This window comes from Muscardinus avellanarius (assembly GCF_963383645.1).
Source record: "Muscardinus avellanarius genome assembly, chromosome: 5".
NCBI classification, from domain to species: domain Eukaryota; kingdom Metazoa; phylum Chordata; class Mammalia; order Rodentia; family Gliridae; genus Muscardinus; species Muscardinus avellanarius.
The window spans coordinates 77,663,271-77,688,602 of NC_137790.1; the positions used below are offsets into that span (position 1 = coordinate 77,663,271).

General features: G+C 41.1%; 1 protein-coding gene across 1 annotated transcript in view; it reads left to right on the forward strand.

The window, feature by feature from the left end:
• Window positions 1-15,508: 15,508 nt before the first annotated feature.
• PPP1R2 (protein phosphatase 1 regulatory inhibitor subunit 2) overlaps window positions 15,509-25,332 on the forward strand; it is a gene marked incomplete at its 5' end in the record, with an annotated part of 30,748 nt that continues 20,924 nt past the window's right edge. Inside the window, one exon of the mRNA XM_080696145.1 lies at window positions 15,509-15,630. Within this exon, the coding sequence (XP_080552271.1) occupies window positions 15,509-15,630 (122 nt within the window). The remainder of the gene's footprint in view (window positions 15,631-25,332) is intronic.

A 25,332-nucleotide genomic window follows, 5' to 3' on the forward strand; every position in this document is an offset into this window, starting at 1 on the left:
TGAACTGGTGAGAGCCCTGTGTGCATGACAGGGTCAGAGAATACCCTGAATTATGTCTCCCAAAATGAGGGAGTAGTTAATAACTTCCAGGACCAACCAACTACAAGATGCTTTGGAAACCCACAAAATTGAGGCAGACAACAAAGGGTACTGTACACTGGAAACAGGCTAGATGGGTCATTTCACACCTCTAAATTACTAATAAGAATAACTGCTTTGGTAGGCTTAGAAGCTGAGGTTGCTGCCATTTCTTTTGCTAAGTCTCAGCTCAGATGGCACATCAGGAGGTAGCAACCAAAAAGGTCATTGCCCCAGTTACTCTCCATTCCTTCTTGCTTTAATTTCTTTCTCATCACTTCTCATAATCCTCAATTATCTTATTTACTTATTTGCTTACATATGTATTGTCTGTCTCTTCCACTAGAATGTAGGCTGTCTGAAAGCAATCACTCTGCCTTTTTTGCATCCTCCTGTATCCTCAGAGCCTAGGACAGTGTGTGGCACACAAATATTTATGGAATGAATGAGTGAACAAACAAATTAATTACTGAATGCAAAGGCTTAACACATGCCTCAGGACCCAGAAAGAATCAGTCATAGAAGTAAAAACAGAACTCAGATATAAATGTCTTATATTCACGTGCCTGAACATGTTTAGCTAAGATTGCTTTCCAATTTGCTATTTCTGGTATGTTCCCACAGTTGACCACTGAAATATCACCCCCCCATATACACTCACTTTCTAAATGAGGAAAACAAAACTCAACCAAATAGAGTGACTTGAACAAACCCATATGCCTTGTTATAGTTATGACTTGAATTTAGACCCTGATTCTTTCTTCTCTGATCCTATCAGAGAAGTAATTTACTCAAAGAATGATTTGTGGGGTTTTTTAAATATCAGTTTGTTCCTTTCTCTCATAAAACAAAACATATCCCATGAGAAAAAGTGGTTTGTATTCATGAGACAAAAAAATACTATCAATATGAAGTCAGTGTCATATTTGGCAAGTCAATAATTACTAGTTAAAGGAATAATTAAGAAGCTAACTTTGGCTAGGCTTGTTGAAACTCAGTGTTATTAGACATGAAGGAGACGAGGACGTCCTGCTCCCGAGGGCCACCAGGTATGCGAGATAGTCGCCATGGAAGTCTTGGACTCAGACTCTTATTTTTAGCATTAGGGAGATACTGTTTCATATGGCGAAGGGACAGCTCTATCAAGAAGCAGGGACTGAATGACTCCGAGACATCCCAGCTCCTGGGGGCTTTCTGAACAGGAAAGCGCAGGAGGCATGAAGAACGAGAGCTTCCCAAACCCACTTCCCCTCTCCATGCTGCCTCCTTGTGATTTGAGGGGTGAGTGTTGACTGGGCATATGTAATACATCAATTTTAAAACATGACTTCTAGCTGGGTGTGGTGGTGTGCACCTGTAATCCCAGTACTTGGGAGGCTGAGACAGGAAGATCACAGGCTCAAGGCCAGTCTTAACTGCTTAGCAAGAGTCTCAGAAACTTAGTGATACCCTGTTTTAAAGTAAAAATAAAGTAGGACTAGAGGTATGGCTCAGAGGTAGAATGCCCCTGGGTTCAATCCCCAGTACCAAAAAAAAAAAGGACTACTTTTTGAATAAGTGTGTTTTATCTGTAACTAGTTCTCTTGTTCCCTATAGAGACTATAGAAAGTTTACCCCAACTCATTCACCCTTTACTTCTTTCTCCTTGTCAATGTCACCCCTTCTGAAATCTATTTTGAGATATAACAAAAAAGCATCATTGTCACTAAAAGGAGAAAGAATTTTTTCCATTCCAAACAAATAAAAGCTCTGAGGTCATTTCTTCTCCTAAGTCAGTTCACTGCCAGCTGACAGCAGAAGAATCACCCCAGTGAGGAGTGATGGATGGCAATGTCATTTTGAAGATGAGTAGTTTACCAAAGAGGAGCCTAGCTCAGACCATCTTCCCCAGCTCTCTAACAAAGCTCTTCATTAATATTATTCATTAATTAAGTTCATTAATATTATTCGTTAATATTATTAATTAATATTATTCATTAATTATCCGTTAATTGTCCGTTAATATTATTCATTAATTAATAATATTGTTCATTAATATTATTCATTATTAATCTTCATTAATATTATTCATTGAGTTCATTAATTAATTAATTAATTAATGTTTATTAATTATCCCAGATGCTTTCACCACCATGTAAAAGAAAGGCACCTTTCTTAAAGTCACAAAGAGCAACCAATAGGCAGCTTCCTGTTGTAGTTTTGATCTGTAGTGTCCCCTAAAGGCCCATGTGTTGAAGGCTTGGTCCCCGGGGCAGCAAAATTCAGAGGATGGGCACTTAGGAGGTGACTGGATCACCAGGACTCCAACCTCATCAACACATTGATCCACTGATGGGTTCACAGCTGGCGGCATTATTGGGAGGTGGTGGAAATTTTAGAAGGTGAGGCCTAACTGGAAAAAAATAGGTCATTGAAGGTGTGCCCTAGAATGTTGTATCTTGTTCCCAGCATACTCGCTCACTCTTGCTCTCTCTGTCTCTCTCTCTCCCCTCCCTGGCTGCCATGAGCTGAGCAACTTTCCTCTGCCACAACCTTCCACCACAATGTCCTACCTCACCACAGGCCTAGAGCAACAGAGCCAACTCACCATGGACTAAAACCTCCGAACCTGAGCCAACATAAATCTTTCCTTCTTAAGTTGTTTCTCTCAGGTATTTTGTCACAGCAGCAAAAATCTGACTAACACCCTTCCTAAGAGATGACTGTCAAGCTATAAGGATGGCACTGAAATGTTAAACACCAAACCCAAAGAAGCAGCAATTTAAAATGAAGAATAATGATCATTTCAGAATAGTAAAAAAAAAATTATTCAAGCCAGAGAGAATTTTCTAAACATAGAATTCACAGAACATTCCATTAAACCACCAAATTCAATACAATCAAGAAATGATTTTCTGCCTGAGAGTAGCCTAGAGAACATTTTTAGTTTTCTTTTCTGAGGATTGGTTTAGTTCATTTGAATTATGCCTAAGAACTCTGATACTCACATATTAGCTTTGGTAAGAAGGCAGCTAGTTCTTGTTCCTAGAAAAATTCTATCTCCAAGATAAATCTAATGTATATGTGTGGAGGGGGGTGAACTCTAAATTTTTTTACCTAAATTATCTGGTAATGCAGCTCAGTGGTAGAATGCTTGCCTAGCATGCATGAGGTTCTGGGTTTCCCGACCAGCACCAGAGAAAAATTAATTTCATAAATTATTTTTAACTGTTAACTTTCTGGCCTGTTTTTCCCACTAGATGGTGGGCAGGAACTCTGCCTTTTTTATCTTTGTATTTCCTGCTTCTAGTTCAAAGGAATGAAGATAACATATTATTGGCTGTAGATCCTGGCTTTAAAAAGTCAATCACTTTAGGAATAGTTTTTGAAAATGTTCTTTGTTCTTATCTTTTGGGCATTTCAAGAATTTTAAAAAATATTGTCACCAAAGTCACCTTATAATTTGTATTTCAAATTAGCTCACAAAAGAGCTGGGTGTGGTGGTATACACCTGTAATCCCAGTTCTTGGGAGGTTAAGACAGGAGGATGCAGGTTCAAGGGCAGCCTTAGTAAGCTTCTAAGACCTTCAACACTTTAGTGAGATCCTGTTTCAAAAATAAAAATAAAGGGATGAGGGTATAGCTTGAAGACAGAACACCCTTTGGTTCAATCCTCAGTACAAAAAAAATGATCTCACAACAGATTTGCAACATATTATGAGTGATGATATTGTTTCATTCCCTTGTGGCTGATATTCTTCTTTTATTAATAATCAAGATCTCAAAAATCACAAAACAATATGCTGGAATACAAGTTTATATAAAATAATATAATAATTAGTATTGCTAAGTACTAATAAATGCTATAAATACTGACTTGTACCAGATATTTTGGGTAACTGAAAGTAAGTTATTTCAAACATTTACAAATTGAGATCCACCCACAACAACAGTCTTCAGAGGTTTCTTGTTATCTCAACCTGCTCCCAGATACCTTCCCACTGCTCCACCCCTACCTCAGCCAGGCCTGGCTGCTCAGCATCCATCATGGACAACTGCAAACACTACCTTTTTGAAGCAATGGCTTGAAGTCCACATCTAATGTCTGTGAAAATCCAGTAATTCCATAAAGGAAAAGCAAAATCAAACCGTCAAACATTAGGCCAAAAAGAAAATTTTTTAAGCATAGAATATCCCCATGAATGCTAAAAGATCAGTGTTTTAGGTACACTGATTTTAGGAGAATTTATCTGGAGCCTGTTGGAGTTGCTCACAATCTAGGAAAAAAAGATAAATAAGAAAATTAACCATGCCAGGCATGGTGGCACATGCCTGTAATCCCAGTGCTTGGGAGGCTGAGACAGGATTGCAGGCTTGAGGCTAGCCTCAGCAACTTAATAAGACCCGTAGCAACTTGGAGAGACCCTGCTTCAAAATAAACAGAGCGGGGAGTATAGCTCAGAGATAGAATGCCCCTGGGGTTCAATCCTCAGTACCAAAAAAAAAAAAAAAAAAAAGAGAGAAAAAGAAAAAGAAAAAAAGAGAGAAAAAAAGAAAACGAAAACTGACCATTACAACATAGGATTCAGAGGTGATTAGGAGGCTGTAATCAGGGTAGAAAAGAGCCTAGTGGGAGCAGAGGAGGCCTCTTGACCCTGCGCTGAGAGGAGGGGAGAGCTTCTTTCAGCAGCAAATCAGAAGCCACAAGCTTTGGAAAAACAAGTTGGAGTTAGTAGGAAGTAGAAGGGGAAGGAGGCTGCCTCCCCAGAAGAAAGACTGCCACCTGGAAGGAACTCAAGTAACTCAATAGCCTCTAGTGTCTGAAGCCTGGGGAGGGGCGGTTGGAATCTGACGCTTAAATAGGTGGCCAAGTTCAGATTACGGACAAGAAGCTCAGATTTCAAACTGAAGGTAAAGAGGGACTGAAGGATTTAAATCTAGGAAGTAACTTGCCTTGCATTTTAATAATAGAAATCAGAACGCCGCCGACTTCTTAATTCAAGTGAACAAAAGCACTAAAGAGCAGCTCAGCCAGGCGAAATGGTGCACACCTGGTAATCCCAGGACTTGGGAGGCTGAGACAGGAGGATTGCAAGCTTGAGGCCAGCAGTGTGCAGTAACCTAGTGAGACCCTGTTTCAAAATTAATAGTAAAAATAGGGCTGTGGGTGTAGATCAGAGGTAGAATGCCCCTGGGTTCAATCCCCAGGAAGACACACACACACACACACACACACACACACACACACACACACACCATCACCACCACCAACAACAACAACAACAACACCTCTACCATCACCACCACAACCACAAGCAGCTCAGAGGCTGACATCCTCTGGAAGCAAATGCTCTACTTCAGAGTGGTCTCGGGGAGTACCAGTCTGGTAATGAAGTCAGTGGTGCAGCGCCCCCCCCCCCCCGCCCAGACACGTTCCCCCTGCGAAGGGCACTGTCCTGTGCTGACAATATTGAGCAACATTTCTGGCAGCAGGAAAGGATGGAGGGAGGTGGGAGGACCTGCAAGGTGACAGGCACTGATGTTTACCACGGTGAGGGCCTGGACTAGGCAGTGGGAATAAAAGAGGGCAGATTTCGGAGATTTTTAGGGGTCAGAACTATGTGGGTTTAGGAATAGACTACAGGTGGGAAGTAATGGGAAAGCGAGAGTCCAAGCTGACTGTTGCTGACCCTCCACACTCCCAAAAGGAGAGTAGAGTGCAGGCGTAGCGGAGACATAGCTAGATCTAGGACCTGATTCCTGAACAATTTAGGATTATCTCTTGCCACTTCTGAATATAGCTCCCTTATACCTGCCAGGAAGACCACTCACTGTTTCCAGAGGTACCATCCCCTCAGGCCCCAGGTCACTGGTACATGTGACTCCAGAGGACAGAGCATCCTGTCCCACTCTAACTCTTGACTCCAATTTGCCCGCTTACCAAGTCCCTCTAGCCAGATTTCTCTTGTTCTTCCTTTGCTTCCTTTCCTACCTAAGTGTTATGGGTTGAACTGTGTCTTTTCAAAAGATATGTTGAAATCCTAACCCCCAGCGCCTGTAAATGTGACCTTGTTTGGAAAAAAAGGTCATTGTGAATTGAATGAAATTAAGATCCGGTCTTTAGGATGGGTCCGAATACAATACGACTGAGGTCCTTATAAGAAGAGGCAGATGCTAGGTGAAGACAGAAGACGGAAGAGGCAGCGGTTGGAATAGTGTGAGTACAGGTGGAGGAATGTAAGGAGCTGTGGCCACGCAAGGAAGGATTCCACCCATAGCCCCAGAGGAAGTATGGCCCTTTCGATGCCCTGATTCCAGACTTCTAGCCTCCAGAACTACAAGACAATAAATAAATTTTTGTTGTTTCAAGCTACCAGTTTGTGGCACTTTGTGACGGCAGCCACAGAAAACCATGCACCACCATTTCCACATGTCTATATGTCTGTGTGTCCTTTTAGGCTTTACCACCTAGCCTGTTGACTCCTGGTTTTAATTTTCTTCATTAAACTGTGAGATTCTATGTAAGGAAAACAATGGTCTTCTGCATCTTTGTACATGCAACAAATTGTTTGGCCAGTAGATAACTAATAATTATTTCTTAAACAAGAAAATGATGAGCCAAGGTTCTTGACGAAATATAGAGCCTTGGCAGGAGTCTCCTAGATGGCAGCAACAGGAAGGGGCAGAGAGAGGTACACTGTTGACAGGAGCCTCACAGAGGAGGAGTTTTTACCTTAGCAGTGGGTAGGGATGGGGAGAGCGATGACGAAGGGAGCCACAGCCTTGGGAGCCAAGAAGAGAGCTCACCTCTCTGTACCATGGCTCACAGGTGAGCTGCCGGACAGTGTTTATGAGAGTTGCATGGCAGAGAAAAATCAGAACTGTGCCAAGGTGAAGTGTGCAGGCCACACTGGGGAAGGCATCTGGGGTCTCGGATGAGCCAACACTCAGTGGGTGTACTCTAACACATTGGTACCACTTGGTAGAAAACCATTCTTCTGAGCCTTCAAAATGTTCCCCATCATTCAGCCACCTCTGGGCTCCCTCAATGAGCCCCAAAACTAAAGAAGTAATACTTGGTACTGCAGAGGCCTCCACGGATTATAGGGAGCCATGCCTGTGTGGTAGCCATTTTTCATTCAGCTTTGGTTGGGGCCAGCCAGTACCATTGTTGTTACCAAATGTGCTGAACATGGCCCTGAGCCAGAGCAGTGTGTTTGGGAGAAATGGAAGTGAGAGTGTGCAGCCAAGAGGGCTGAGGATGAAAGGCAGCCTGAGGTAGATGCCTGAGGATGATAGTGGGGTGAGAGGTTGTGTGTCCTGTGGGCTGGGGTGACAGGGATGGGAAGTCTAGTGGTTGAAAATGCCTTGGGTGTGAAAGGACTTGTCCCTCAGACTATTGAACTCCCGAGGACTGGCTGGATGGCCCAGTTGGCTCCTGAAAGCAGCTGTCTCAGAGGGAAGGGCTTGGCCCAGTCCCAGGGTCTGGAGAGACTGGAAGTAGAGTTACTTCAGAGCTTGTATTGGAGGAGCAAAAGATTCTGTTAGATTCTGCTTAATGGCTTATAGAGCACGGGCTTCTAGTCATTAAAAAAGTATGATTTCACATTGAATAACTATGCTAATTTGATTAACCAGGAGATTTTGTTCCTGCCCACTGGCACGAATTTTCTTGATTCCTCTGTCCCTCTATGGAGGGACAGGATACACGAAACAAAAGCAGTTACTGTTTTTGTGCATTTTCTTTGACCCTGAAAAACTCTGCAAGAACTTACTTTAGCCTTAGTTTACTATTGTCTCTGTGGAAGAATCCAGCAAGATCAAAGTGAGTTCCAGCTGTGGTCACCCATGAAGCTCTGCAGACCTGCACTGCAGCCCTCCTAACAGAGTTAGGCATGCTTCTGGACTTTTCTGCAATGTGGCAAATGGAACTGCCTTTGACAAGCACAGCCAAGAGTGTATTTAAGGATGTCAGAATATAGGGTGTGTGATAGGCTTTTATAAAATTAAGATTAGGCACTTGGGAGGCTGAGACAGGAGGATCACACAGGTTCGAAGCCAGCCTCAGCTACTTAGTGAGGCTCTCAGCAACTTAGTGAGACCCTGTTTCCAAAAAATAGGTCTGGGAGTATAGCCCGGAGGTAGAAAGCCTCTGGGTTCCACCCCCTAGTACCACACACAAAAAAATAAATAAATAAAATAAATAAAATTAAGATTAGTGTTGACTAGGATTTGTCTTGGATAGGGCTGGGTTTCCAAATAGTTAAAGCATTAATGACAGGTAGTTACAGTATATTCTAACTGGTTACCTGGAAGCCAACAGTATAGGTGCCACATTTTTAAAAAATATATATAGGTAAAATAACTAGTTTTCACTTTGATTCACTTTTTCTTTGTTGGGAGGTATTGGGGATTGAACTCATGGCCTTGTGCAAGCTAAGCATGCCATAGTTCCCTCTGAGGTATACCCCAGCCCTCTTTGGTATCATTTTCAATTCTATTCAAGACATTGTCTAGAAAAACTCTCTATATAAGAAATAGTGGGAAGTATTTTCTTTTGTACCCTAGAATATTCTTGATTGGAGACATGGAAAAGGAGTATTGGAAGCCTTCAGCATGTTCTGCTGAAAACACATGGGAACATTTGCACAGAAACCACCAACCCACGCAGCCCCTGCTGCCGATTGCCAAGCCGGGCTGTTCCTCACACTGCTTCCTCCTGGCTCCTTGTCCACAGGGAGAAACTAGGAGACACCAACTTCTCTTGGGAGAGCTTTTGGTTTCTTCTGAGGGATTCCTCCACAGCCTCATTTACAGAACACAGCATCTTGAATTCAGAGCAAAGGCCCATTGTATAAGAACACCGGACTGGCACAAATAGAAAGATAAACCTTTGTGAAAACAGCAACTTCACTCTTACAGAGTACAGAACCAAAGCTGGAAGAAACACACAATACTGTGTGTGTGTGTGTGTGTGTGTGTGTGTGTGTGTGTGTGTGTGTTTTAAAGAAAAGGTTATAAGCCTTAAGTGAAAAGATTATATACTTGAAAAAATACTTGCTGTTGTTTGTTTTATGAAACCAAAGAATAGATGGTACCTAGAAAAGGGTTTGCTACATAACAGTTTTCAACAAATATTTCTGACTGATTATTGACATGACAACCTCCTCCCTTTAAAATCTCCCTATCTCTGCCAGGCATGGTGGTACACGCTTGTAATCCCAGCACTTGAGAGGCTGAGACAGGAGGATCGCACAGGTTCAAAGCCAGCCTCAGCTACTTAGTGAGGCTCTCAGCAACTTAGTGAGACCCTGTTTCCAAATAAAATATAAAATAGGTCTGGGAGTATAGCCCGGAGGTAGAAAAGCCCCTGGGTTCCACCCCCAGTATTACAAAAATAAATAAATAAAACCTATCTCTTCAGCAGTTCTTAGTTCTGTTAGTTCCTTCCCAGCATTGTGCTTGTTGATACCTCACCTGTCATGTTGAACAAGATATATAATCAGATTGCTTTTCAAGAAATGAATAATTTTTTTCTAATTTTTGTGCAGGGGGTTGAACCTTGGGTCATGTGCATGCTGGGCAAGCACTCTGCCAACTGAGCTACATTCTCAGGCAGGAAATGCTGTTTTTATGGGCACCATTAGGGGGAGGGACCGTCAGAACAACTTATTCATTTATTCCCTGATTCAACCAACACTTACGGAGACCTTCTTAAGCCAGATGCCACAAATATTAAGTTATTCTGTTAGAAAGTAAGAGAAGAACGTGTGCCTGCTCCCAAAGAAGCTACTGTGGGAGAGACAGACACTCATGGGATGACACCATGAGACAGAAATGCAAACAGTACCTCGGGATCTCGAGGATGCAGGACTAACTCTGCTTGTGTGGAGTAAGGGAGGGAGGTGGCCTTTGAAGCTGGGTAACTCAAGGGTGAGAATGAGGAATGGCATTTCATATAAATTAGAAAAGTGTGTCCCTTCATGAAAAAGTGAAGGAACATAGGTATTTCTTTTCTCTTCGTTTTAGGTTCAGAATTCTTTCTTTGAAAAGATCTTTACTACACACACACACACACACACACACACACACACACACACACCTCGTTTTGTGTGTCTCTCCCAGTTTTGGTTCTGTGCTCTTTGAGAGCAAAGTTTCTATTTTTATGTAGGTGCGTCCATATCTATCAGGTGGGGTTTTGTTTGTTTTGAGAAAGGGATCTCACTATGTTGCTCAGGCTAGCCTTGAACTCCTGGGCTCAAGCAATCTGCCTGTTTCAGCCTCCAAGTAGCTGAAACTACAGGTACCGCCATGCCCGGCTCTATAAAGTGTTCTTATTGAGTGAGCCTGTGCTTTGGGTCAGATTTAAGACCTTCTGCATCTTGGAGCATCTTTGTACCTCGAGAAGGACATTGCGACTGAGATGCAGAACATGGGGTTTATTTACAACACATAGTAAGTGGGTGCAAAAAGAAGAGAAACCCAGAAAACAGATGAGGCCAGATCGTGATGGTCCAGGTTTAGACCTCTATGCAATAAGCAGCCACTGAAGGCTGAACTCTGGAAGCAAAAAAACTGGAGGAGAAGATCTGTCTCATGTCTTAATACCATACATGGTAGAGCAGAATGAAGACAAATGGGCAGGGAAGAAAGTGGAGGCTCCAATCCGGAGACTGTTAACAATAGTTAAAAATAATAAAATTAGGTATTTGAAACTGGGCATGATGGAACATGCCTAGAATCCCAGTATTTGGGAGGCTGAGACAAGAAGATGGTGGGTTCAAGGATAGTCTTGGCAAGTTAGTGAGACCCTCAGCAACTTAGCAAAGACCCTATTCAAAATGAAAAATAAAAAGGGCTAGAGGTGTAGCTCAGAAGTAGAATACCCCTGAGTTCAATTTCCCAGTACAAAAAAAAAAAAAAAGATCTTTTATGAAGTGCCTATACCAACATCACAAATATTTTGTTCTTTTTTTTTCAAAGCTGAATCAAACCCAGAGACTCACACAGCTAGGCAAGTGCTCTACCACTGAGCTAAATTCTGAATCAAAGTTGTTATTATCCCATTATGAGTTCACAGAATAGCAAAATACAATAGAATTTGACCAAATTGAAACACTGAAATTATAATATATGACCTTGCATGTTTACTTCTTGCAATAATTTACAAGCCAAACAAACTACTTAACATTTATGAAAAGTTTATAGTCACAGACACAACAAAACTGAGTGATTTCTGGCAGGCACAAGATAAATTCAGAGTTTAGCCAAAACAATAATTCTCATTCCGTTTACTCCTCACACGAATTATCCTGTCTTTTTTTTTTCTCTCTTACAGGTTTTGAAAAAGAGCATTTATCCAGATTCCCTGGATTTACCTTGCTTGTAAGGGTCAAGAAACATCTAGGAATGAAAAAAGTCTTTGTGTCTCTAAGGGGGCATGGGCTTTGTGAGTCTCCTCAGAAAAGTGTCCTGGCCACTTGAAGGCTTTTGTGATGAAGTTAGGGCATCTGTTTTTGTAGCTATCTTTGAAGAGAGGGGAAACAGTAGAACCTAGCATCGTTCTGAATCAAAGATATTTTTTAATCAGAAAATGATTTTTTGTCTTTGGTGAATTCACAGACTCTGTATCTCATCATATATATATATATATATATATATATATATATATATATATATATATGTCTCATATATATACTGTGTATATAATACATACATATATGTATATATAATATCTATGTATATATACACACATATACGTATATATTATATATGTATGTATGTATATATATATGTGTGTGTGTGTATATATATATATATGGAGGGGGAGGTACTGGGGATTGTACCCAGTGGCATTCTAGCCCCAAGTTATACTACCAGCCCATTCTTAATACTTTTTGTATTTTGTTTAAATAATCTTGTCCCTGTTAGTACGAATTTCTATAACATATTACAAAATCTGTGCTCTTCCTGGCTGGGAGGGATTACCTGAAAGGGAAAAGAACAATGTGCTATTCTTGGCAAACAAAAAGTTGCCGCTGACTCAGAGGCCATTAAGTCATAACTTTTGGATGTTTTTCAGAGGTTGGGGTGGGGCTCTGTCCACTTTTCCACCCCTGGAATTCTCATTGCTGATTTCGGCAGGCTGGGTGGAACCAGATACTGAAGCCATTTCTGGCTTTGGGATTCCATTCTTGGTGGGAACCCCAGTAGTACTGGCTTTAATCATCCAGTCCAAGGGACACAGAGCCAATTGGCTCAGCCACATAAGGGGTACATTGAAAGTATTTCCTTTCCTTGTCCAAATGTGTTATACTGGATCAGGCAACCCTGGTGAAATCTTCAAAAAGAGAACAAAAACAATTGCTAGATAGTCCCAGTTAGTGTGTTTTTATTTCAAAATACTGTATATGCTTTGCCTTGAGCTCAGCAACTATTTCCAGAAACTGAATCCAGAATGGGAGATTTCATCCACAATCTATCTCTTGGCAGCCAAACCATCAACACACAGGAAATGTAACACAAATACAGCCAAACTCAGTGCTTGAGCTGTTGGGTCCAGATGACCTCGTCCAAGAGCAAGCCTCTGCAGAGGGTTGGAGGGAGAGCTCTGTGTGCGAGCATTTGGACATCTTTGGGCCACACTGAGGAATAAAGTGGTTCAGCTATTCTAAAATATAAGGAAGAGTTATAGTGACATAATCTTTCAGCCAAACTGTTCTTTTTTAACTTTTTCAAGGGTTAAGGAAGATTACTTCATATACATTCGCTTTTTTTTTTTTTTTTTTTTTTTTTGCGGGCCTGGGGATGGAACCCAGGGGCATTCAACCTCCAAGCTACACCTCCTGCCCTATTTTTTATTCTTTATTTTGAAACCGGGTCTCAATGAGTTGCAAAGAGCCTCACTAAGTAGCTGAGGCTGTCCGCAAACCGCGATTCTCCGGTCTCAGCCTCCCGAATGCTGGGATTACAAGCGTGCGCCACCACACTCGGCTCATTCACTTTTAATGGAGTCAGAAATTGAAGAAACAGTATGAGGCAAAAGTTTAACTTTGATGAGGGCAACATTTTTCCAGGGTTCCTCAGAGAATTTTCCATCACCTTTTTTTCAGACGTTTTACTTTATTAACTATAATAAACCCCATGATGTCATACCGTGAGAGCCCTTCTCATTTGAGGGTCTCTGACCAGCCATTCATTATGGGCCCAGTCACAGGTTCAGGGCAATGATTGCCAGGCCCAAGCAGGAACAAAGCAAATCTGCCCAATAATTCAGATGATGAAGAGAAGCTCTGTGTCTTCCTGGAAAGCAGGACTGCCACCGCTGAGCTGGGCTCCTGCCTACCATGGGTGTTGGGAGCCAAGCTGGAAGGACATAGCCATCTCGCTCTCCTCCCTGGGCTGGTGGATAGGGCTGGAAGGCTGTGATATCAAACTCACTGGACAGTCTTGGATGGAGAGGGAGGGAGAGCAGTAGAGAACATTTGCCTGGGAACAGAGGTGAGGTGAAGGACAGGACATCTGAGGAGGCCTCTGCCTGGGGGAAATCCCCAGGGAAGCACTGACTAACAAAGCTGCTTCCCTTCTCCCCTTCCTACCCACTTCCCCTCCATTATCTCCATCAGCATTCCTCCCCTGATTGATGCCCTGCTCTGCGAGGAACTGGCTACTGGCTAGGGGCCCAGAAAAATCAAAACAGAATAGTTTTCAGGAACCTTGAAGTTGATCCTGAGGGGCACAATCCAAAGGACAGGAGCTGGATGTGTTCCTCAAGGCACTGAGGGAGATGAGACTTGGGACCCAGAGATATGCTACTTGAGAGTGCTACTAAGGGTTGGGAAGAACCCTGTCCTCCAACCCTGGTCTCAGTAGACACACCTTGCAGGGAATCAGGAGCCAGCTCAATCCAAGAAGAATTTTCTGGCTCTGAGCTGTCATAAGGTCTAATGAGCTGCACTGGGGGTGGCAAACTCCTGGTCCCTGGGGTCTTTGGAATAAAAAGCTAGACAGCTACCTCATGGAACTGCTTGACGAGATCTTGTCCAGACCTAGCTCATGAGTCCCAGGGGTCTGTTCGGCTGGAGGTGGCAGTTTGGGGTGGCTCTCTGTTCTGGCATGTCATGAGAATGATGAAGACGCCTGACTAGGACTGACTATGGGAAGAGCCAGAGTGGATTGGGAGCTGGAAGTAGGAGAGGGATGGGGCACCACCATGGGGCAGGGAGCCATCATTTCAGCCCTCCATCCGCCTTCTACACTTCCTCATTCTTGGATGGGCCTGTGACGGTGGTGATCACTTCCCCTTTCTGTCCGTTGGCTACTCCAATGGTTAAAAAAAAAAAAAAATAGAATGCAGGCATTTTATGATTTCATAAAGTCAATATACCATGATTTCATAATAGGTCCCTAAGGACTGTTCCAGTGTCAATATTCTTTTTTTTTTTTTTTTTTTTTGCAGTACTGAGGATGGAACCCAGGGGCAGTCTACCTCCGAGCTACACCCCCAGCCCTACTTTTTAGTCTTTATTTAGAAACAGGGTCTCATTGAGTTGCAAAGGGCCTAAGTAGCTGAGGCTGTCCGCAAACCACGATTCTCCTGCCTCAGCCCCCCAAATGCTGGGATTACAAGAGTGCACCACCACACCCGGCTAATATTCCATGACTTTTGACAATAGTTATTTTGGGTTGAGGTACTGGGGACTGAACCCAGGAGCATTTAAACTCCAACCCACACCCCCCAGTCCTATTTTACTTTTTATTTTGAAACAGAATCTGGCTAAATTGCTGAGGCAGGCTTTGAACCTGTGATTCTCCTGACTCAGCCTCCCAAGTACTGTAATTCCAAGCCTGTGTCACCACGCCCGGTACAAGAGGGAGTTTTGTTTTTGTTTTATGAGAGTTAAACGGAAAGAGGAGACGTATCATTTCTTTGAAAAATCAGCTAACACCTTTGGGAGTGAGATCACCTCCAAGCCTGTCTGCATAAATTAGAACATCACGGCTTCGTAAGCTGGTAGGAGAGACGGTGCTTGAGAGACTCACAAGTCTACAGGAAAAGTTCCCTAAACGCACTGCCGGGCTCCCGGCGCCGCGCCGGGGCGGGGCGAGCAGAGCGGGCTGGGGGCGGGGCCGGAGGCGGGCTTTGTTCTGGCCCCGCCCCCGGCCTAGATATCGCGAGAGGGCGGGCCGCCTGGCTTCGGCGTCGCGTCGCTCCGGCCGAGGCGCAGGGCCGGCTTCTCCGCGGGCGGTGGTACCGAGGGCGGCGGGGGGCCGCCGGCCGCACCGCGCAGGCTGTGGCGTGGGGGTCGTTGTGTCGTGGGAGCGACGCCGGTTGTCGTCTCCGCGACGGCCCTGAGCGGGCCCGCGCCGCCTCGGGGCCGCGAGCGCCGACCTTCTCCCGCCGGACCCCACGCCAGCAGCGACCCTGAGCCGACAGCCGGAGCTTCCCGCAATGGCGGCCTCGACGGCCTCGCACCGGCCCATCAAGGGGATCCTGAAGAACAAGAGCTCGGCCACCTCCTCGGTGGTGGCGTCGGCCGAGCAGCCGCGCCGGAGCGTGGACGACGAGCTGAGGTGAGAGCCGCAGCGGCGGGCGCCCTTCCCCGGCCCGGCGCGGCCCCCCCTTCGCGCGTTTTGTTTGGTCTTTAAGTTTATCTGCAGATGGAATATTGTGTAAACAAACAGGGCCCTTGAACTTTCTGTACTTGGCAACATCCAAGTTCCAAACCTTCTTCACCCTTGAAGCTTTTATTGTTTCTTAACCTCATCTCGGAGGCGGCTAAAATTCTTCGATAAGAAAAATGTATTTTCTTGCCTTGGGAATCCTTTAAGATCTAGGATCAAGCTAACAGACCTTTCAAATACAGAAGGACCATTTCTCCGTGAAGCCTTCTGCCGCACTCCTAGCTCCTGCTTGGACATTATCTGCCCGAAGAGAACCTAAAAGTTCCAAAGTCTTTGATCTATGTTTAATAGAAAGTTATTTTATTGCTAAGTATTTTTACATCTGCAACTAGAGTTTGAGGTGCTTTCTAGTTTTTTTTTTTTTTTTTTTTTTTGCTTTTATTCAGACGTACCCGCGTTCAGAACAGTTTAGAGAGAAGCATTATGTGTAATTGTAAATAATTGGAACCAACTCAAGGTCCATTAGTAAGGACTGGTGAAATATTAATTATGGTACATTTGTATAATGGAACAGTATTCCATTCCATTCTAGGCCTTAAAAAAATGAGATAGGTGTTTGTGCACAGAGAAAAATATCTCAGGTACGTGTCCAATGGGGGGAAAAAAAGTTACCGTAAAATATCTATAGTGTATATTAAATCACCGGGTTAGAAGTGCAAGGGGGGCCCTTTAAAATACTAAAACTGTAAGGATTCTGCATGCTGAAAATAAGGCTTAAGAAAAGTTACTGAAATTTTTAGTCATGAAACTAAAATAAGGATATTTATTAAATCTTAGGACATGAGAACTAGGGCATTCGTGTATAAAGGATCTAAATTAGGACTGTAGAAGGAACAACTACTTGATGGTGGCAAATTAGGGAATTTTTGTTACCTTGAAGAAAATACGGAGGAGCACAACTTAAAATGGTGGCCTTTTGAGACTGGGAAGTATGGTAGCTTTGTGTAACATCTCTCCCCTCTCCCACTGACATTTAAATGCTGAATCTTACAGTCCTTGCAACTTTCCGTATGTATTTGGAGTAAGTGTCTTTAAATGGGGGGTTTAAGGGGTACCAGGTCATAAGATTAAAAAAACAGAATCCCACCACAAAATAACTATAGCAGGAAGAACATGATAGTTAAAAAGATAAAACAAGTACAGATAAATAAGTTGAGAGTACTTGACAGGAAGAATATGATTTTCACTGGTTTTATTATTTAGCTATTCTCCAGTGTGAGCTTTTTGTCCAAATACCAAGTGTCTTATTCTTTTCCTCTTTCTCTATTTCCTTAACTTCTATTCTCAACTTCAGTCTGTTTATAATCTATGCTCTCACTCTATGGGTTAGCCTCTTTGACTGGGGTTTATGTCCAGGGTGTGTGTGTGTGTGTGTGTGTTGCTGGGAGTGGAACCCAGGGGAGATTCTATCTCCGTGCTACACCCCCAGCCCTATTTTTATATATATATATATATATATATATATATATATATATATATATATATATATATATATATATATATATATATTTATTTTTGTGGTACTGGGGTTCCTGGAAGCCCTTCTACCTCCGGGCTACACTCCCAGACCTATTTTATTTTTGGAAACAGCGAGCTGCAGGATCCTCCTGTCTCCACCTCCCAAGCCTGGGAATTACAAGCGTGGGACCACACCTGGCTTATACTTTATTTTGAAACAAGGTCTCACTGAGTTGCAAAGGGCCTCACTAAGTAGCTGAAGCTGTTAGCAAACCACAGTCCTCCTGTCTCAGCCTCCCAAATGCTGGGATTACAGCATATGGCACCAAGCCCTGCTAGAGCAGATTCTCTTAAAAAGGATTTTTACAAGATGGTGGTGACTGATTGACTTGACAAGAAGGTTATAAACTTGTCTTCAAAAGGAGCTACCATGCCCTAATTCATTTGAGTTCATGTCAAGTGGTAAAAGGAGATGAGCTTTTTCATGAGCAGTGTTAAATGACTATAAAGAAAGGAAACTAATTATATTAGCAGTACAGTATACATTATATCACAGCTCATGCAAACAATATTGGTAACTTTATGAGTTTCTTTGACAGAAACAATAAAAGTATAGTTGAACACTTTTTTTTTTTAATACTGGAGGTTGAACCCAGAGGCATTCTACCTTCTAACTACACCCCCACTTCTATTTTATTTTTTATTTTGAAATAGGGTCTTGCTAATTTGCTGAGCCTGGCCTCAAACTTGGATTCTTCCTGTCTCCACCTCCCAAATATTGGATTATAGGTGTATGCCACTACTCCCAACTAGTTGAATACACTTGAAGTAAACTTTCTGTAATGTTTAATTTTAATTTAAACCAATATTCCCCCTCTCATATTAAAGACTGAAAGTAAATAGTTCATACACATACAGTGTACTTAGAATTTAGAAACATATAATAATATAATGGTAGTGATGTAACTTGATATGTTATAAGGCAGATGAATCTCATATAAAAGTAAAAATGAAGAAGGATCTAGGTTGTTGTTACTTACAGTAATTATGTTGTGTAAAGTCCCTACTGGCATTAAATTATAAATACTAATTATAAACCCTTGCTTCTAGGGGAAATATGGGATTAGGTTCCTGCAAATCTCTGGTCACATTTTTATCAGCTAATTAATATGTAATCTTGTTTTCTGTGTGTTTTTATTTAATACCTTTTTAAATATATAATCAATGTCATTAGCATTGAACTCATGGCCAACACTATAATCTATGCCTGGAAGAAGCTTATCTAACAAGTTGCATCAAAGCCAAATTCTTAGGAACAGTAGATAGATAGCACTTTATTCTTGGGAGCCATTCACCAACAAAAGCATAAAAAATATGGTACTGAGTAGACCATGTAATGGATTTTTTGTTTTGTTTTGTCTTGTTGCCTTGTTTAGCCTCAGCTGGGAATGTGTGCAGTGGACAACTCAAATTTTTCTATGTCTCTGAGCAACCACTAAAACATTTCCAACATTAGTTTTGTAATTGCATGTAAATTTTAGCAAGGAAGTCACTTGCTGAATAGAGAATCTGCAAATTATGATAAACCCTACATTTTTTGTTGATGCATTTATCTGTGATCCCTCTCTCCTACATGTCCCAATTGTGAGAGAATGCTATTTTACAGGAAGATATTTATTACCAAAGGACTTTTTAAGAAAAAACAATGAAACACTTCAGATATGTATGTTCATAATTCATGGACATATGTGCTGTCATTAGATAATTCTCAAGACTTGATGTACTCAGAAAGTGAGGTTCACATTCAAATAATCTTTTGCTTTTAACTCTTGTCAGAACTGATCAAATTATCATGGGCTGGGGTTTGTTTTATAGATGACTCGATGCTTATTGTTCTCTTTATACTTTGCATTAGTACTATTAGTTTCAGGGAGCAGTTTCCTTAGGTATCATTTATTTGTCCAGTACCAGTTTTTGAGGGTTAAAACCAGATAGAATTCATAAATCCACATAATTAGACATAGACAAATCTCAGTACATTGCAACATAGTCTATATTGTTTTACTAGCTTGAGCACCAGTGTCCTCTGCTCTGATTGTGGAATTCCTATTGTTTCAGGATACCTTGAATGTAGCACACAGTGAAGATCTATTCTACCAGATTATTGTATATGTATGTGTATTTCATTGAAAACAGACAGTGTTGATTCTAATATGTACCACCAAGAAAGAAAAAATACTGCCAATTATGATTCTAAGATGCCATTCATTTTAAGATATATTATTTTTAGAGATAATAAAATATGAAAAATGTTCATTTGGAATTACTGAAAATATGTTCGTAAATGTTGCAAGCCTGTCTTGTGAGAATTGTTATAGGTTGGTGCTTAATCTGGAGCCAGATTGCCTGGATTTGGTTTCTATCTACCACTTAGCATATTATATTATCTCATTTTTAGTGAGCTTTTCCTTATATCTGTATCTTAGTTTAAGTATTAAATGAGTTAATAAATGTATTTAATCTTTCTCTCAACCATTGGTCTTACTGAAACAGAAATGTAGAAATCTGGTTTTTCCTACATATCCGGTGGTTGTATGTGGTCTCCTTGGAGTCTGCTAGTCTATTCAGTTCAAATTCTATAGTAGTCTTAGATAATTCAGCTTGAAAAAAAATCATGCTTGAATTAATTTCCTTTGATATAATTTAAGGTATAAGCCTGCTCAACTTTATATTTTTCTGCCTACTAAAGGATGTGGAATATTATAGCCAAAGGCTCACTGATTGATAGTTTGTTTTCCAAGTTACATTTTGCTTGATAATAACTGCTTTTATTGTTAAATCTTATTTTATTGCTCAGTAATGGTGTCAGGCTTCAAAGTATTATAAGTTGAATCTTCATTAAAAGAAAGGGCTATTTATTGAAATGTACACCAAAAGTTAATGCCTTGAAGTGAAATCTAGGTCCTGCTCCAAGCTCAGTCAAAACTATCAAGTCACCTGAAGTAGTACACAGGTAAGTTTTTGAGATGGTGACTTTTTCAGGACCACATTTAAGCTGTAGGAAAATCAGTCACCAAAGAGAGAGGGAGGAAACTGAACCCATCAGGTACTTTCACTGTCAACAGCAAATCTGCCATGGAGGTGGCCATGCCCATATTTTTGTGATATAGTTCATGATGGTATTGGGATTAAACTCATGATTGCTCTTTAGGTTTTGTTACTCCACAGCTAATGCTAATTTTACCAAAACTTTAGGAGTACTAATTTCTATGCCCAATGGTTTCTTTCTTTTTTTGGGGGGGCGGGTGGCGGCTCTGGGGTTACTGGAAGCCCTTCTACCTTTGGGCTACACTCCCAGACCTATTTAAGCCAGCACAGCTGGCTTCGAACCTGTGTGATCCTCCTGTCTCTGCCTCCCAAGCGCAGGGATTACAAGCGTGCGCCACCATGCCTGGTTATGCCCAATGGTTTCTATTGACAGTTTCTTCAAATAACTTTCTACCTAAGAATTCCTAGTATTTTTTTTTAGACTGTTGTTTTATACCTTTATATTTAAGTGCTTGTTTTTGAAAGGTATTGTTATCTTTCTTGGATCAGAATAATTATAAAAATTTCTTTTTAGCTGGACATGGTGGTGCACATTTGTAATCATCCCAGCACTTGGGAGGGCTTGGGAGGCTGAGACAGGAGGATCACACAGATTCAAAGCCAGCTTCAGCTACTTAGTGGGGCTCTCGGTAACTTAGCGAGACCCTGTTTCCAAAAAAGTATAAAATAGGTCCAGGAATATAGCCTGGAGTTAGAAAAGCCCCTGAGTTCCACCCCCAGTACCACCAAAATTAAAAAAGAAAGAAAGAAAATTCTTTTTGTCTTAGTGTTGAGAAAATATAGACTTAGAGTGACTTTGAATGTATAAAACTTTAAATTTTATTTACAGTGGAAAGTAATCAGTGGCCAACAGGATAATTTGGGATATATACAATATTATATATACATAATATACATATATAGTGGTTATATAAATCTAAAGAACTTAAATTTACAAGATTTCCAATAAATAGACAAAAGATATAAGCAACTAATACAAGGAAAGTAAAATATGTCATTTATTAGATAATGAGCAAAAGAGACACAAAACAGCCTCTAAATACTACTTTATATCTACTGATATGGAAAAAAAAACACACAAATAGTCCTCATAGTGTTTTGGTCATTATTGTAAACATTACAAATAGTCCTCTTTTTAAAAAGCTATATTAAAACCAATGTGGTGCATCCCTGTAGCCCCAGCCACTCAGGAGACTGAGGCAGGATCACTGGAGTCCAGGATTTTTTTTTACCAGCCTGATTAACATAACAAGAACTTGTCTCTAACCAAAACAAACAAACCCAAAGAAGAGACTGAGGATTTAACTCTGGTAGTAGAGTGCTTGCCTAGCATTTGTGAGACCCAGTGTTCCATCCCAAGTACTGAAAAATAAAAAGAAAAAAAGCTATATAGTAGCATAAGTACAACACCCTTAATACTTTTTTTTTTTTTTTTTTTTGGTAGTACTAGGTATTGAACCCAGGAGCATTAAACCTCCAAGTTTTATCCCCAGCCCTTTTTATGGTTATATTTTGAAGTAGAATTGCTAGGTTGCTGAGGCTGTCTCTCCCAAGCACTGGGACACAGGTGTGCACCACCACACCTAGCTACCCTTGATACATTTTAACCCGGAAAAGCGCCTATCCTAAAATCACTGAATAGAATGTGTAGATATATCCATTTCTGCCATATTTTAAATAGGAAAGTCTTAGAGTCAGTCTAAATACACAGCATTGGGCATTTTATTGACTATTATTCAATCAAAAAGGTAAAAATTAGCCACCCGTACTGCACACCTCTAATCCCAGCTACTCTGGAGGCTGAGACTGGAACAAGAATCAAGAGTAAGAGGCCAATATAGGTAACTTAGTGATATCCTATCTCAAAACAAATTCATAAAGGCTGGGGATTTAGTTCAGGGTAGAGTATTCCTCAATTCATTTGCCAGTACCACCCAAAATAAATAAATAAACGAAAACTAGAAAACCTAAGCAGATTATTATAATACATATAGCTTATGTATCGATAGGTGTATATTATATGTGTCTCTATATGTTCTGTTTTAATATATTGATAGCTTATATGCATCTTAGACATAGAAAAAGCAAAACTAATGGCTTAGGGTGCTGGGATTGTAATTATTAAATTTATCCTTTTGTGTGGATATGGTACTGGTGATTAAACCCAGGGACATTTTACCTCCCAACTACATCCCCCAGCCCTTTTTATTTTTTGTTTTGATACAGGGTCCCACTAGGTTACTGAGAGTCTTGCTAGGTTGCTGGGGCTGTCCTCAAATCTGCAATCTTCCTATCTCAGACTTTCAAGTACTAGAATTACAGACATGTGTCACCACCTCTGCCTTAAATTTTATTCTTAGCTTTAAGAAAACATAGTTTGTGCCCTATAGTCCTTTTGCTTGTCATTATCTTGCAAAACATATTTATAGGGTGTGGATGTCCTATCCCTGCATTGGAGTTACCCTTTAAATTCCAAAGGTCCATCTTCATTTTTTTTCAATATTAAACAGTAGTGATGAGTTGTCCTTTTTAATTCAAGTTTGTTAATACCATTTAGGAATAATCTGTGTTACTTTGATGATCAGGTACCCAGCACAATTATTAAAATGTGTTTATTTTTAAAATAGTTAATTGTAATACATGTCCAGAAAAGTATATTAAATGTAAATTAAAGCTCAAGAAATTACTATAAATACCCATATATCTGGTCAAAAGGAATATTTTGAGCCAAGTGTGGTGACACACACCTGTACTTGGGAGACTGAAACAATAGGATCACAGGTTCTATGTTCAGCCTCAAGAAACCTAGCAAGATCCTGTTTCAAAATAAAAAATAAAAAGGAGCCGGGTGTAGTGGCCCATGCTTGTAATCCCAGCATTTGGGAGGCTGAGATAGGAGGATTGTGGTTCAAGGACAGCCTCAGCTACTTAGGCCCTTTGCAACTCAGTGAGACCCTATTTCAAAATAAAGAATAAAAATAGGGCTGAGGGTGTAGCTTGGAGGTAGAATGCCCCTGGATTCCATCCCCAGACCTGCAACAAAGAAAAGAAAAAGGGCTGGGGGTATATCTCAGAGGTAGAATACCATTGGATTAAATCCTCAGTACCAAAAATGGGAAGGGGGGAGGGCAGTGTTTCCATTATCTCAGAAATATCCCCTGCTCTTTCAATTACAAATCTCTTTCTCCTAAATAGTAAATGTCTATCCATACACTCCAGTTTTGCCTACCTTTGTACTTTATGTAAATGGAGATATGCTAGTTTTATTTTATAGTATCTTTAATAAGAAATTTCCAGAGGGAATATTTAGTTATAGTATCATGGGGTCTCCCTTTGTTAATTGCATTCTTTCCCTCATAAAATCATTTAAAACATGTATATTTTATTACCTTATTAATCAGAAGCTCCTTAATCATTCCTCTTATTAGTTACCTTAGAATATGGCCGTGAGTAGACTGAATCATTTGCTAAGTTTATAGAAATTTGTAGGTGATATAACAATTTAGCAAACTAATCTTTCTGAAACTAGCTTTAGTCTGAAATAGAAAACTAATTACTTTGGGGTGTGTGTGTGTGTGTGTGTGTGTTAGGGTGAGGGGCCTGGGGATTAAACCAGGGTGTACTATCTCTGAGCTCTATCTCCCAGCCTTTTATTTTTATTTTGAAATAGTATCTTGCTAAATTAACATGCTCTGGCCTCAAACTTGGAATCCTTCAGTCTCAGCCTCCCAAGTACTGGCATTGTAGGCATGCACCACAGGACCCTGCTATAGCATACCTCTCCTCTATTCACCTTTACATGTGTTTATGTGTTACTAGGGATTGAACCCTAGTAATCATGCATGTAGGCAAGTACTCTTCCACTGAGCTATACCCCCAGCACCTGATTACTTTTTTCAAAGTACTCATTCTGTGGCAGATCTTAAATATTTCAGAATTGTTTAAATTTTTAGTATAATCCCAGCTCTTGGGAGGCTGAGACAGGAGGATCACACAGGTTCAAAGCCAACCTCAGCTACTTAGTGAGAGATTCTCAGCAACTTAGTGAGACCCTGTTTCCAAATAAAGTATAAAATAGGTCTGGGAGTTTAGCCTGGAAGAAAAGCCCCTGGGTTCCACCCCCAGTACCACACACACAGCAGTAGAAACATTTTCCAGGATACCCTATTTGAGCTCATACTCTGCTCTGCTAATCAAGATCTTGTTTATAAATTGTTTTCCTTTCCCTTAGCCAGGCGTGGTGGTGTAGGTTTGTAATCCCTGCAGGCGCGCGCGCGCGCGCACACACACACACACACCAGTAGAAACCTTTTTAGGATACCCTATTTGAGCCCATCCTCTGCTCTGTTAATCAAGATCTTGTTTAGAAATTGTTTTCCCTTAGCCGGGCGTGGTGGCATAGGTTTGTAATCCCCGCGCTTGGGAGGCTGAGATAGGAGGATCGCACAGGTTCAAAGCCAGCCTCTGCTGGCTTAAGAGACCCTGTTTCCAAATTTAAAAATATTAAAAAATAGGTCTGGGAGTGTGGCCCGGGGGTAGAAGGCCCCTGGGTTCCATCTCCAATACCACCAAAAAAAAAAAAAGAAAGTGTTTCCCTTTTGCAGTACTAGGGATTAAACCAAGGTTGTTCTACCACTGCATTACATGCCCAGCCCTTTTTTATTTTGAGATAGTCTGTAAGTTGCCTGGGCTACCTTGAATGAACTTGTGATCCTCTTGCTTCTACCTCCCCATTCACTGAGATTACAGGCCTGTGCCAGTGCCTCTTCCAAGATTTTACATGTTTTTTTATGGTACTGGGGATTGAATCCAGGAGTGGTCTTCTTCTGAGCTACACCCTAGGCCTATTTTATTTGAAATAGAGTCTCCCTGAAAGTCTCACTATGTTGGTAAGGAAGTCCTCAAACCTGTAATCCTTTTATATCAGCCTCCAAGTACTGGGATTACGAGTATGTGCTATCATGCCTGGCTATAGAGTTCACCACTAGATTTTAAAAACATAAAAACTCTTTGTGTGTTTTCATA